A 14,354-nucleotide genomic window follows, 5' to 3' on the forward strand; every position below is an offset into this window, starting at 1 on the left:
GGCGCCAAAGCCCGAAGCCCATCGGTGGCCCCGGCGCGGCGACGGCCTGGGCTGAAGACCTCGGCATCTGAGGCGGGAGGCGCGGGGGCCAGGGACGGGCAGGGCCGAAACGTGAGTCTAGGACCACCGGTTCTAGGCGTCTCCTCCGCGTGGCCGACCTACGGGAATTCGGGGAAGCGGAAAGTACCGCTTCCGGCAGGGAGGCGCGGCAACTGGGAGGCGGAGCCCGTGGGTGGGGCGAGGGGAAGGCCGTCCGCTCCGATTGGGTACTTTGGTCAGAAGCTCCCCTCCGATTGGCTGTGAAGTCAGAAACTCTTCAGTGAACGGGGCCCGGGGGTCGACGGGTAGCCAGGCTTGGAAGTGTGACCGCAGTTGTCGGCTCGTCCGAAGAGGTGTCGCGATGGAGCCCCGGGCGCGCGGTGTCCTGGCGGTGCTGCTGCTGCTCGCGGCGCAGGTGGGACGGCGGCGGAGGGGCTCGGGGGAGGGAAGACTCTGAGAACGGGAAGGGGGCTGTGGCCTGGGCGCGCGTCCGGAGCGAGGATGTCCCGGGCGGCGGGACATCCCGCACCCGGATTCCCATCCCGAGCAGGTCTCAACGGGAAGTTTCCTGCACCCAAAGGCCCAGGCGGGGCCGAGCCCGCTGCACATCCTTGGTGACTGAGCGCGGGGAGCCCCAGTGGAAGGGGGGGCATGCGAGGGACGGGACTGCGGAGGGCCGGGGCTGCGGGGGGGGCTGTGTGTGTGTGTGTGTGTGTGTGTGTGTGTACCTTCAAATATATAATATAAAGATGTACACATTCACGTACACACTCAGATCCCCGTTCCCAACCCATAGACAATATCCTTTCTTAACACAGTCTATATGCAACAGGTGAAACGATTAACTATAGACTAGAAAACATCAAATACTAAATTCCAAAGGTTTACTACCACAAAGGGTCTAGTTCTGGCCATGCAAATAAAATAGGCGCCCACCATCGAAGCAGTCAACAAATCCACATGCATTTGGGAACTAAAGAACATATTCCCCCCAAATAATACTGCTCTGTATCGCGAGTGGAACAGCACGGAGATGCTCCCCCGAGGAAGCCCACTTCCACGAGGGAGGCAGTGCTCCGGGTTGGGGGGTGACTGCCACTCCTTGCTCAGGGGTCTCGGTGTCTGCTTCCATCAGGAGCAGAGGCATCTTTTGATAATGCCAATCTCCACTTTCTGATTGAAGGTGACCATGGCAACCGGGGAGACCCGGTGTAACCCGGGGGAGTATGAGGTTACCAGCCTTTCCCGCTGCAGCAAACTCTGCCCGGCTGGTGAGTCTGGGACCACTTCCAGAGCCTTCCGGGGCAGACCCTGCCTGGGAGGAGGGAGGCCGCAGTCCCTTTGAGCAGAGCTGGGGGCTGCCTGTGGGGAGTACCTGGCTGTCTGTGGGTGGGAGGGCCTCTCCTGGGCAGCTGCCCAGTGCCCCACCTCTGCACCCACCTTGGGGGCTCTCGTGTGAACAGAGTGGTGTGTGCTTGTTTTGAGATGGGTGAGGTGAGTTCAGCAGGGTTTGGAGGACAGAAGTGGTGGCCCATGCCCAGGCTGGACACGCCCACCTTCCCACCCGCACCCCATCCACACTCAGACAGGTGTGCCCACGTGATCAATGAAAGTCCCTTCACGGCCTCCTCTTGTAAGGGTCCAGCCACACACCTGTACCATCACCATGGGCATCGTCCACTCACACACACCTGTACACGTGCCTCATTTTATCTGGGAAAGTGTGCCTTCCGGGGCTCCTGGTTCAGAGACCAAACACCCAAAACCTGGACACTCAGGCCCGTATCCTCCCCACACACACCCGCGCACACCCGCCAGTACACACACTACATACATCTATACACACACATCCATGCGTTCACACGCACACCTACATGAACCACATGTAGGAAAGAAAGGGACACAGTCGGTCCAACATGAAATCTTGTGACCTCTGCCCAGCATCCACATACTGCATGTCATCAGTAAAAGCCAAGGGGCAATTCAGGTCCCCGGTTTCTGGGACACCTGTGGCCTCGGATCAGTCCAGAATGTTCCAAGGAGACGGGAGGAGAGGGGTGGGTACTGTGCAGGGCGTCTGGCCTCCAGGTGCCTTGGGACCTCCTCATGCAGAGGCCTCAGAGACCAGGCAGGGTCTGCGGCAGAGCAGGACAGCCCTGGACACCCACCTCCCCTCCGTGTACCACCTGCCACAGGCTACTACGTCAGCAAATACATAGACCAGGACCACAGCGTTGGAGAATGCAGGGAGTGCGAGTCTGGAACCTTCCGGGCCCACCCCAGTGAGGAGAGCAGCTGCGTGCCGTGTTCCCAGTGCCGGGAGGGTGAGTGGGCTGCCGTCCAGGCAACGTGCCCCTGTCGACTGGCCCTGTGGGAACCTCACCACAGGAAATTATCACAGAGGAACACGGGGATGGGGCTGCTAGAGCAGACATCACAAAGTGCTTGGTTTTTGTTTTGTTTTGTTTTTTTGCGGTACGCGGGCCTCTCACCGCTGTGGCCTCTCCCGTTGCGGAGCACAGGCTCCGGACGCGCAGGCTCAGTGGCCATGGCTCATGGGCCCAGCCGCTCTGCGGCATGTGGGATCTTCCCGGACCGGGGCACGAACCCGTGTCCCCTGCATCGGCAGGTGGACTTCCAACCACTGCGCCACCAGGGAAGCCCCAAAGTGCTTGTTTTTATCATGATGCTGTGTGTATTGGCTAAAGAATCAACCTACAGGTCATTAGGATTTCAGAGTTGCTACGTATAAGGATGATATACAGAAGTTCTTCCAAATCTCTGTATATCGGTGACATTGTTTTTTAAAATGTAATTGAAAAATACCACTTCCATTAGCAAAAAAACCCCCAAACAAACAAGATTCTTTGGAATAAATCTAGCAAAGCATGTGTAAATGTGTAAGTGAACAAACAACATTTAAGGAAATCTAAATATGGAGAGGAATACCACAAGATAGTAAGCAGGAAGGCTCAACATTTTGTTGGGGGGTTTTTTGGGCCACACGGTGTAACTTGCAGAATCTTAGTTCCTGACCAGGAACTGAACCTGGGCCACAGCAGTGACAGCGCTGCGTCCTAACCACTGGACAGATAGGGAACTCCCTCAGTGTTTTAAAAGTATCAGTTTTCCCAGGAATGGTTCTTAGATTTAGTGCGTTCCCAATGAAAATCCCAACAGAATGTATCAACTTATCATGCCATACCCCTTAAGTAGATACAATTTTAGTTTTAAAAAGTAAACTATCCCAATAGGAGATTTCATAAAACTGGCTATGCTGATAGTTGCCAAAACAGCTTCCTTTCCTAAAGGAGGAAAACAAGATAGCACACTGGCTCCCCCAAGTACTAGGACTCTGTACAGAGGACAGTTCATCAGTGCGATATTCACGTGGGGGTGGACAGTGGGCCCCGTGGAAATAGCCCCGTAGATGTGAAATGTGGGGTGTGGCCCCAGGAGCGAGCCCGTCACAGGCGAAAGGCGGAATCCCCCAGTGATGCTGGGAGAGACCGTTCAGTGTCCACACTGAGTAGTGCTCTTCCGATCTTTGTGGGACAAACGAGATGGACAGAATGATTTGGGGGTGTTTCTGAGCAGTTGGCCCTGTGCCCCAGCCCAGATTGCAGGGTGACCCACGGGCCCCGCCACAGACACTCCAGATGCAGGGGATGAGGTCTGGCTGGTCCCTGTCTCCATCCCTGCTGGGGAAGGAGGGGGGTGAAGATTCTGAGGCTTTGACTACGAACCTGGACGTGGCTGGCGTGGGCAGGACAGAGTCCAGGCCCCTGTGACTGACCCTTGGCCTTCCCTCCAGCAGATCAGGAGGTGGTGACTGAATGCTTCTCAACTAGCGACCGGCTATGCCAGTGCAAAAGCAGGGCAACTTCTACTGCGACTCCATGGACTGCACAGAGAGCTGCTTCCGGTGCAAAAGGTGTTGGCCTGGGGTGTGTGAGCTGAACAAACAGGCCTGGGCGTGGGTTCCCTTCCTCCATTCACTGCCTGTTTGGCTTTGGGTCACTTATTCTTCCGCCCCCTTCCCGGAGCCTCCGTTTTCCCATGTGTAAAATGGGGCTAATGGTGGCACCTGCCCCCAAGAGGTGTCCTGAAATTAAGTCAGACAAGTCACCTGGATGTTTCCACCTGGTGACGGACTGGAGTCAGTGCTCATTCCTTCCTTCCTTCCTTCCTTCAGGTGTGATCATGAGCCCCGTGTGGCCTGCAGGTCTTATGGCAGGCCTGGCGCCCCCAGCCATGGTGGAGACCATCCCAACACCTATACAATGACAAGCCCATGAGGGACAGAGGGGATGCTAGAGACAGCTCTCTAGAGCAGATGCCCCGTGAGGGAGGGAGGGAGGAAGCTCCAGGCAAAGAAAACCACAGGCAGAGAGGACGGCAGTACCACGCCCTGAGGCAGGGTGGGATGCCCACTGTCACGGTAAGAGTCTCCTGGGACTGCTGTAACAAAGCACCACAAGTGGGTGGCTTTTAATAAACAACAGAAATGTATTCTTTCACGGTTCTGGAGACCAGAAGTCCGAAATCAAGGTGTCAGCAGCCGTGCTCCCTCCGAAGAGTCTCAGGGAGGAATTTCCCTCGCTCCCTCAGCTTTCCATGTTGCCGGCAGTCCTTGGCGCTCCTTGGCTTGTAGGCGCATCACTTCAATCTCTGCTTCCACCTCCGGGTGGTCTTCGCCCTGTGCGCTCTTCTGTATCTGCATCTTCACGTGGCCTTCTCTCTGCCTGCATACAATTTCCTTCTTGTAAGGACGCTGGTCATCGATTCAGGTCCACCCTGATCCAGTATGACCTCATCTTAACACGATTACGTCTGCAGAGACCGCATTTCCAAATAAGGTCCCATTCTGTGGTTTCGAGTGGGCACAGGTATTGGGGGGACTTTGGGGAAGACACAGCGGTAAAGCCACGTGTAAAATCGCTCACGTTTGTAGACTCTTAAATACAACTCAGACCGTGTTGAACTGTTGGCTTGGGGACCGGACAAGTCCAGAGTAAGGACTGCCCTCAGGTCTGGTCTGATCAGGGCTCTGGCTTCTCTGGACTTGCTTGCCTGTCCCCTTCTCCATGAGCTTCATCTTTAGGCTGACTTCCCTCTTGGTAGAGATATGGCTACAGCAGGTCCAGTCCTCATAGCCACGCACATCTCTATCCGGGAACAGAGGCAGAGGGAGGCCCCTCCCCTATATATCAGAGAATCCCCAAGAGTTATTTTCATTGAGCCATTTTGGGCCAGATAGCCCAGGAAATGCCAGACACTGATGGCCTGAAGCCTGGTGGGGCAGCACAGGACCCGGGGCTGGTCCCTCAAACCCCTGACGGGTGGGTTTTAAGAAGGATGCTTTGGGCTGGGCCTGGGCGGGGAGAAGTAATACTCAGAGTTTCTTTATTCTTCCTCTCAGGTGTGAAGACAGCACCATCCTTCAACCCTGCAACGCCACAAGGGATACAGTTTGTGCCGTAAAAATTCATCCAGAGGCTGGTACGGTCTGATTCTGTCTCTTAAATCCATAAAAGTAAAAAGTTGAGGTTCTGTGGGCCCTAAGGTCCCTGTTGTCACAATTCAACTCTGCTGCTGTTGCTTGGCTGTGTGTGAATAAAACTTTATTTATAGCAGTGGGCAGGACTTGGCCCATGGGTCACCGTTCATACACTCCTGTCTTGAGTAAACAAATAGAATCCTTGGGGACAAGCGGTGGCTCTGCCATCCTTGTCCCCATGTTGGGGCCGTGCCGGCTCAGGCACTATTTTTTTTTTTTTTTTTTTTTTTTTGCGGCACGCGGGCCTCTCACTGTCGTGGCCTCTCCCGTTGCGGAGCACAGGCTCCGGGCGCGCAGGCTCAGCGGCCACGGCTCACGGGCCCAGCCGCTCCGCGGCACGTGGGATCTTCCCGGACCGGGGCACGAACCCGCGTCCCCTGCATCGGCAGGCGGACTCTCAACCGCTGCGCCACCAGGGAAGCCCCATTCTTTTTTTTTATTATTGAAGTATAGTTGATTTACAATATTGTGTTAGTTTCTGGTGTACAGCAGTGATTCAGTTTTATATATATATATATATACATACACATATTCCTTTTCAGATTCTTTTCCATTATGGTTTATCCCAGGATACTGAATAAAGTTCCCTGGGCTCTACAGTAGGACCTTGTTGTTGGTCTGTTTTATATATAGTAGTGTGTATCTATTAATCCCAAACTCCTAATTTATCTCCCCCTCATCCCCCCTTACCCTTTGGTAATCATAAGTTTGTTTTCTACATCTGTGAGTCTGCCTCTGTTTACTAAACATGTTCATTTGTGTCATATTTTTAGATTCCACACATAAGTGATTTCATGCGGTATTTGTCATTCTCTGCCTGACTTACTTCACTTCATGTGATCATCTCTAGGTCCATCCAGGTCCCTGAAGATGTCTTGCCCATTTTTATATTCGGTTGTCTGGGGTTTTCATTTTCTTATTTTTGATGATTATTTATAAACATTGGTAATTATTTATAAGCTTGGGATACAAGCCCTTTGTATCGGATATCTGCACCCACCTCTGCCCCCGAGAGTGCCTTTTTACTCGCTTTATGGGGTCTCTTGTGGACAGAGGTCCTTCATTTTAATGAGGTCAAGTTTGTGGCTGTTTTCCTCTATGTTGGTACTCTTCCTCTCCCGGGTGAGAAATCTTTGCTCACCCGGAGAAAGTATACTGCTCTGTGACCTGCCAGCAGCTTCGTGGTCTTACCTTTCTCTTTTTCACCCTACACGAACCTGGAATTGGTGTTTTGCGAGGTGTGAGGTAGGGGTCTAGGTTCAGTGTATGTTTTCCCACTGCACATATCGACTACCCCGTTTTGTGTTTTGAAGACGATCCCTTCCCCGCCCTCAGTGTTACTTGGTCATAACTGAGCGCCGTGTCCATCTGGGCTTCCTGTCTGTCTGTTCTGGGGCCAGTGCCACTTTCCTGCCAACCTTGACATTGGAGCTGAAGTCCCCCTTGCCTCCTTCCACAGGGTCGTCAGGCCACCCTTGGACTCAGCACATCCACTGAGATTTAAAAATCAGCTTGTCAGTTTCCTTCTGTTTTAAATAACATGCAAGGACCTTTTTTCTTTAAATTTTTACTGGAGTATAGTTGATTTACAATGTTGTGTTAGTTTCAGGTGTGCAGCAAAGTGAATCAGCTATACATATACATATATCCACTCTTTTTTAGATTCTTTTCCCGAATAGGGCATTACAGAGTATTGAGTAGAGTTCCCTGTGCTGTACAGTAGGTCCTTGCTGTTTATCTACCTTATATATAGTGGTGTGTATATGTCAATCCCAGTCTCCCAATTTATCCCTCCCCCCTCCTGCACCCTGGTAACCATACATTTGATTTCTGCATCTGTAACTCTGTTTCTGTTTTGTACATAAGTTCACTTGTACCTTTATTTTAGATTCCACATATGAGTGATATCATATGATATTTGTCGTTCTCTGTCTGACTTACTTCACTCGGTATGACAATCTCTAAATCCATCCATGTTGCTGCAAGTGGCATTATTTCCTTCTCTTTTATGGCTGAGTAGTGTTCCATTGTATATGTACCACATCTTCTTCATCCATTCATCTGCTGATCGACATTTACGTTGCTTCCATGCCCTGGCTATTGTAAATAGTGCTGCAGCGAACCCTGGGGTGCATGTGTCTTTTTGAATTGTGGTTTTCTTCAGATATATGCCCAGGAGTGAGTTTGCTGGATCGTATGGTAGTTCTATTTTTAGTTTTTTAAGGAACCTCCATACTGTTCTCCAATATGGCTGTACCCGTTTACGTTCCCACCAACAGTGCAGGAGGGTTCCCTCTTCTCCACACCCTCTCCAGCACTTGTTGTTTGTAGATTTTCTGATGATGCCCATTCTAACTGGTGTGAGGAGATACCCCACTGTAGTTCTGATTTGCATTTCTCTAATGATTAGTGATGTTGAGCATCTTTTCATATGCTTTTTAGCCACCTGTATGTCTTCTTTGGAGAAATGTCTATTTAGATCTTCCACCCATTTTTCGCCTGGGTTGTTTGTTTTTTTAATATTGAGCTGCATGAGCTGTTTATATATTTTGGAGATTAATCCTTTGTCCGATGATTCATTTACAAATATTTTCTCCCATTCTGAGGGTTGTCTTCTTGTTATGTTTATGGTTTCCTTTGCTGGGCAAAAAATTTTCAGTTTAAGTAGGTCCCATTTGTTTATTTTTGTTTTTATTTTCATTACTGTAGGAGGTGGCTCAAAAAAGATCTTACTGTGATGTACGTCAAGGAGTGTGCTGCCTGTGTTTTCCTCTAAGGGTTTTATAGTATCTGGCCTTACATTTAGGTCTTTAATCCATTTTGAGTTTATTTTTGTGTATGGTGTTAGAGAGTTTTCTACTTTCATTCTTTTCCGTGTAGCTGTCCAGTTTTCCCAGCACCCCTTATTGAAGAGGCTGTCTTTTCTCCATTGCATATTCTTGACTCCTCTGCCATAGATTAGGTGACCATGGGTGTGTGGGTTTTTCTCTGCACTTTCAATCCTGTTCCATTGATCTATAATTCTGTTTTTGTGCCAGTACCATACTGTCTTGATTACTGTAGCTTTGTGGTATAGTCTGAAGTCAGGAAGCCTGATTTCTCCAGCTCCATTTTTCTTTCTCAAGATTACTTTGGCTGTTCGGGGTCTTTCGTGTTTCCGTGTACATTGTAAAAATTTTTCTTCTAGTTGTGTGAAAAATGCCACTGGTAATTTGATAGGGATCGCATTGAATCTGTAGATTGCTTTGGATAGTATAATCATTTTCACAATCTTGATTCTTCCAATCCAAGAACATGGTGTATCTGTCCATCTGTTTGTGTCGTCTTTGATTTCTTTCATCAGCATCTTATAGTTTTCTGAATACAGGTCTTTTGCCTCCTTATCCCTAGGTACTTTATTCTTTTAGATGTGATGGTAAATGGGATTGTTTCCTTGATTTCTCTTTCTGATCTTTCATTGTTGGTGTATAGGAATGCAAGAGATTTCGGTATATTTATTTTGTATCCTACAACTTTACCGAATTCATTGATTAGCTCTAGTAGTTTTCTGGTGGCATCTTTAGGGTTTTCTATGTATAGTATCATGTCATCTGCAAACAGTGACAGTTTTATTTCTTCTTTTCCAATTTTTATTTCTTTTTCTTCTCTGATTGCCGTGGTGAGGACTTCCGAGACTTTGTTGAATAATAGTGGCGAGAGTGGGCATCCTTGTCGCCTTCCTGATCTTAGAGGAAGTGCTTTCAGCTTTTCAGCATTGAGTATGATGTTTGCTGTGGGTTTCTCGTATATGGCCTTTATTATGTTGAGGTAGGTTCCCTCTATAACCCGCAAACACTTTTAAAGGCTATTATAACACCAAAACAGAAGGCAGAATGAGGAAGGGCCTGATCAGAGAATAAAGAAGAGCCTTTAAGCAGAACAGTGGCAACACGGGAAAGACCCGCTCCTTCCTCCTCTGTCCTGGGTGACAGATTGCATCAGGGTGGCCGAGCGTCCACGGCTCTGATGGGCCCGCCCCGCCCCCCGTGTCTGTGCGTCCACGGCTCCTGTCGGCGCTGGGAGCTCAGCAGGGTGAGACAGAGACACCCCGGTGGTCACGCCAGAGGTCTCCCCAGGGTGGACCCTGCCCTGTCCCTTGGGCCAGCGTGGCCCAGCCCTACTGCCATGAGGACTGGCCATCCCCTCCCTCCTCCCAGCCTCCTCCGGGCTCTGCCTGCTGCTGGCCCTGTAGTAAATCCTGCAGCTGCGACCACTCACACCTGAGCCCCATCCCGGGATGCCAGGGCGTCTTGCTGCTCTGCTGGCCGGTCAGACCTCCTGCTGCTTCCAAGGATGAGAGCAACAGCCCAGGGCCTCTGAGCCCAGGTCCTGTCTGAGCAGGAAGGAGGAGCCTGTCGTGCCTCCTGCCGGGGAGGCTCGTGGCGACAGTCGTCAAGGGAGCACTTCGGGGCCTGGAGAATGGCGGTGCTGCCACCACGCCCAAGAGCTGCACGTCACTTGGATGGGGTAAGCGTGCCTGGCACTGCGACAGCATTCTCTGTTTTGCCTCCTTGCAGGAAACCTAATGTGGGCGTGGATCCTCCTTGCTGTGACTGTGGTCCTTTCCATCGCCACGGCCATCATCACCGCCATCACTCACCACTATAGAAGAAGAGGTAAAGCAGAGTCACGTTGATCCTTGAGGAAACCAGGTCAGCAAGGGCACCAGGAGCTCAGAAGTGGGGGCCTGGGGTCAGTGGTTCCTGACGGGAGCCTCTCGTTTGAACACAGCTCTGCTCACTTTCCATCTCGGGGGCCCTGCATGTGTCTGGGCTCGGAGCCGCCCGCGGCGTACTCCCCGACGTGCAGGGCTTGAGACCAAAGTCGCAGGGCAGCTGCTGGGGACAGGCGTCCAGGGCGCCGGGGGCCGGGAAGCCAGGAGAGACGGGTGCAGCTCCAGCCAGGGGGTCTTGGAGGAGGCGGTCCCTGGGTGCTGGGGAAGCTTACCAAGTAAGTGCCCCTCCTGTGTTTTCCCAGCTGCGTGTTTTTTCCAGTCGGTTGTCGGTTTTGGGAAACGTAAGTCCACTTTCTTGACTGTGAATTCGAGGCATTTCCTCTCCTCACAGAAGTTGCTGTAATAGTTAATATCAATTGTTTTCTGTTCTTTCTCTTCTTTTTGATTTGCAGAAAATCCAAAGGAGCCAGGCAGCCCTGTAAGTATCCCCTGGGATTTGTCCAGTGAAGCCCCAGGAGGTGGAGGGGTGGGGGACAGCCCCAGGCCTTCCCCGCTGCGTCCACATTTAGCCTGTGCAGTGGTGTCTGCGCCCACCTTAGCGGAGCCCTGGAACATCTGTGCTGGAAGATTTAAATTCTGCTGACGCACAGGGGACAAAAGGCTTTCTTTGGTATCCCAGGGCTGCTGAGACAGGTCCCCATAGACGGGGGGCTTAAAACATTACGAGCTTACTGCCCCACAGTTCTGGAGGCCAGAGATCCGAAGTCGAGGGGTTGGCGGGTTTGGTCCCCTCGGGGCTCTAGGGGCAGGTCCTTCCTCGCTTCCCCTGTTTGGGGCTGGACTTGCTTGGCACTCCTTGGCTTATGGGCGCGTCACTCCAATTTCTGCTGTTTTCACACAGCCTCTCCCCGTGTGTCTCTGAATCTCTCTCCTTTTAAGGGCACTAGTCATAGGATACCAGTCCCACTCTTATCCAGTATGACCTCGGCTGAAGAGACCCTATTTCTAAATAGGTCCCATTCACGAGTACTATGGATTAGGATGTGGGTCTATCCTTGGGTGCCCACCATTCAACCCACCACAGGCTTCTCTTGGGATCCCCCGAGGAGTCGGTGGCAGAGCAGGGACCAGACCCCGTGCAGTGTTCCTCTCGAAATTGCACAGGCCTTGCTTACCTATCAGACAGTTGGCATTTCTTTCCTTAAAAGTGGCTTGGGAAGGGCCTGTCCTGCAGGCTCCTGTCACCAGAAGAAACGACTTTGTTCTTTAGTCACCTAGAAGCAGCCAGCCCAAGGAGGTGCAGATGCCCATGGACCTTGAGAGGGGCCAACCAGCCCCTGGTGTGGAGACCAGGCCGATGTTGGAGGTAGAGGACTCAGCCCTGGCGCCCGAGGCCAGGACTCACCCGGGACCCTCCAAGGACGCTGGGGAAATCCTTGAGCTACAGGAGCTGGGGGCCAAAGGAAGTCCAGCAGCCCCAGAGCAGACAATACAACAGACTCAAGCTCCCGAGACCCCCAGGCCCCCAGGCCAAGCAGAGGTGTCCCCTTCCCTCCACAGCCTGGAGCAGGTAAGTGGACCGTTGGGAGGGTCTGAATGATGACCAAGCCCCTGCTCGCTGAGTGCAGGGCTGTGTGTGGCGCTCTTGCAGAGTTCTTGTCTGAGTTTCCTGAGGCTGATATAACAAAGTCCCACAGCCCAGGGGCAGGGAGGAGGGTGTTTAAACATCAGACTTTTATTGTCTCATGGTTCTGGAGGCTGGAAGTCGGAGATCAAGGTGTCGGCAGGGTCACTTCCCGCCGAGGGCTGTGAGGGAGAATCTGGTCCAGGCCTCTCCCAGCTTCTGGCGGATTCCGGCAATCTGAGGTTCCTTGGCTTGGAGGAGCATCCCCCCATCTCTACCTTCATCTTCACGTGGCCTTCTCCCTGTGTGTGAGTCCCTCTCCAAATTTCCCCTTTTGATAAGGACCCCAGTCATATTGGATCAGAGGCCACCCTAGTGACCTCATCTTAACTTGATTGTGAGCAACAATGCTGTTTCCAAATACGGTCACAGTCACAGGTACGGGGAGGACTTCAGAACCTTTGCGGGGACACAGTTCGACCCATAACCTTCCCCAACGCTACCTGCTGTCTGAGGGTGTAACAGGGAAGAGCCAATTCTGACTCCATGTTGGACCTGTTTCTTAGACTTTAGCCATTGCTTTTCATTGCTTTTGTTACTATAATCATCCGTAACGGCCTGCCTCGGGGAACCCTGCCCCTCTGCCGGAACGTTAGACCAAAGTGCCTCTGTTCAGCTCACAGGGAGACAATCTGACCCCGCCCACCTGTGAATGGCTGCGGAGAGGAAGAAATTAACACATCCCCTCCTCAGTTCCAGGAGATGATTTGCAAGACCGACGGTCCTCTTTACTTTACTTCCCCACCGCCTCTCCCTCTCTGTTCTGCCTTTTTACTTTACTTCCCTGTCTGATTCTATAGAAGAAAATGGCACCCGGACTCCGATAAGGTGGTTATTTTGAGACATAAGTCTGCCATCCTCTCGGTCTGCCGGCTTTCCGAATAAAGTATTCCTTGTCTCAACACCTCACGTCTGACTTATTGGCCTGTGTGCGGTGAGCAGCGCGAGCTTGGACTCGGTAACCAGGGGACCATGGCACCCGGGGGGGCAGAGGCTCAGCGTGTGTCCTCGCTGGGCCCCAGGGCTGGGAAACAGCAGGACCGAGGAGGCACAGCCCGTGGTGCTGGACCTGAAGCCTCCTGCGCTGTCAGCAGAGCTGGGCCAAGCAGCCCCTGGGTGCCGGGCCTGGCATCTGGAGAACACGGGGCTGCAGGGGCAGGGTGTGCGATGGATCCCGAGATGGGTGGGATTGTCCCCGGTGGGCCGTGTCCAGCCGTGCACAGCAGGAAGCGACGGTTCCTATCCTCCGCTGTGGGGCTGCTGGGGGCTTTCCCGAGTGGGTGACACCTGAATGGGGTTTGACAAATGATCAGACACCCACTAAGTGGCCCTGCAGGGGAGGGCCAGGGTTGCTGGTGATGAGCAACCCTAAGGCAGGGCAAGGTCAGGGGCTGAAGAAAGGGGAGACTGGGAGGAGATCACGGACCCCTGGGCCATCCTTGCACAGCCACGGGGCTTGAGAAGTCCGGAGACTGTAGGTTCCATGGGTCGTGCGCCATTATGCATCTTTTCAGGGAGCCGGCCTGTGACTTTTGTCGGATTCTCCAGGGCTCCTGAGACGAATAAAATGCAGAAGTTGGTGCCCCTGCCGAGGGTCAGGTCAGGGTGACGTGCCAGTCCCTGGGTGTCCCTCTGGGGCTGTGCTGTAACAGGGCAGCTGTTCTTACCCTTTTTACCAGCCATGGGACAGAGCAGTGGGTCCTTGCCGGCTGTGGGCAGAGGCAGAGCTGAGATTTGAACCACGTGGTCAGGCTCCTGGCCTCAGGCCCAGGCATCTCAAGGAACGCCTGGCCTCATCCAGGGAGAACCCCGTGCTCGTGGCAGCTCCTTCAGACAGGTGGTCAGCTTTCATCTGTCTGGCGTCCCGTCCGTGCTCGGATTTCCCTGAACTAGGAGGCTGTGTGGATAAGTCACTAATATTTGTCCACAGTGCATGTCTGTAGACCTGTGTCCTCTCCATTGTCTTATCCAGAGAGCAGGTCACCGCCAGGTGACATCGGTCAGCTGTTACCCGAACCCCCCGGGGGGGAAGGAGCTGGGCCTGGGTCTGGGAAGAGTCAGGAGCACATGCAGAGCAGCAGGGACCCCCGCCCGCCCAAGCAGGGGCGGCCGTGACGGCACGGTGTCGCCCGCACGCCCAGGCCGTGTCCTGGGGGAGTGTGACCCAGAGGATACGCTGGGCTGTGAGCTCTCTGCTACCCGTGGGGGGACGGAGTGGGGGGGACTCCCCACGGGCTGACTCAGGGGTCTTATCATGTTGATAGAGGCCCACCGGCCCCCAGCCACAGCTCCCACAAGAAACCAGGTTCTGGTTCTATTTCAGTAGAATTCCTCTAAGAGGCCACACAGGTTTCTGC

General features: G+C 52.9%; 1 protein-coding gene across 1 annotated transcript; it reads left to right on the forward strand.

The window, feature by feature from the left end:
- The first annotated feature begins 344 nt into the window (after positions 1-344).
- On the forward strand, positions 345-12,901 carry LOC116757389 (tumor necrosis factor receptor superfamily member 22-like). The gene is given in 11 exon segments (XM_032638865.1): positions 345-454; positions 1,223-1,310; positions 2,235-2,363; positions 3,857-3,909; positions 3,912-3,973; positions 5,462-5,541; positions 10,156-10,254; positions 10,616-10,654; positions 10,766-10,791; positions 11,584-11,883; positions 12,614-12,901. Coding segments are annotated over 11 exon segments (966 nt in total). The 5' UTR covers positions 345-400; the 3' UTR covers positions 12,650-12,901.
- The last annotated feature ends 1,453 nt before the right edge of the window (positions 12,902-14,354 follow it).

This window comes from Phocoena sinus, chromosome 8 (genome assembly GCF_008692025.1).
Source record: "Phocoena sinus isolate mPhoSin1 chromosome 8, mPhoSin1.pri, whole genome shotgun sequence".
Lineage (NCBI taxonomy): Eukaryota > Metazoa > Chordata > Mammalia > Artiodactyla > Phocoenidae > Phocoena > Phocoena sinus.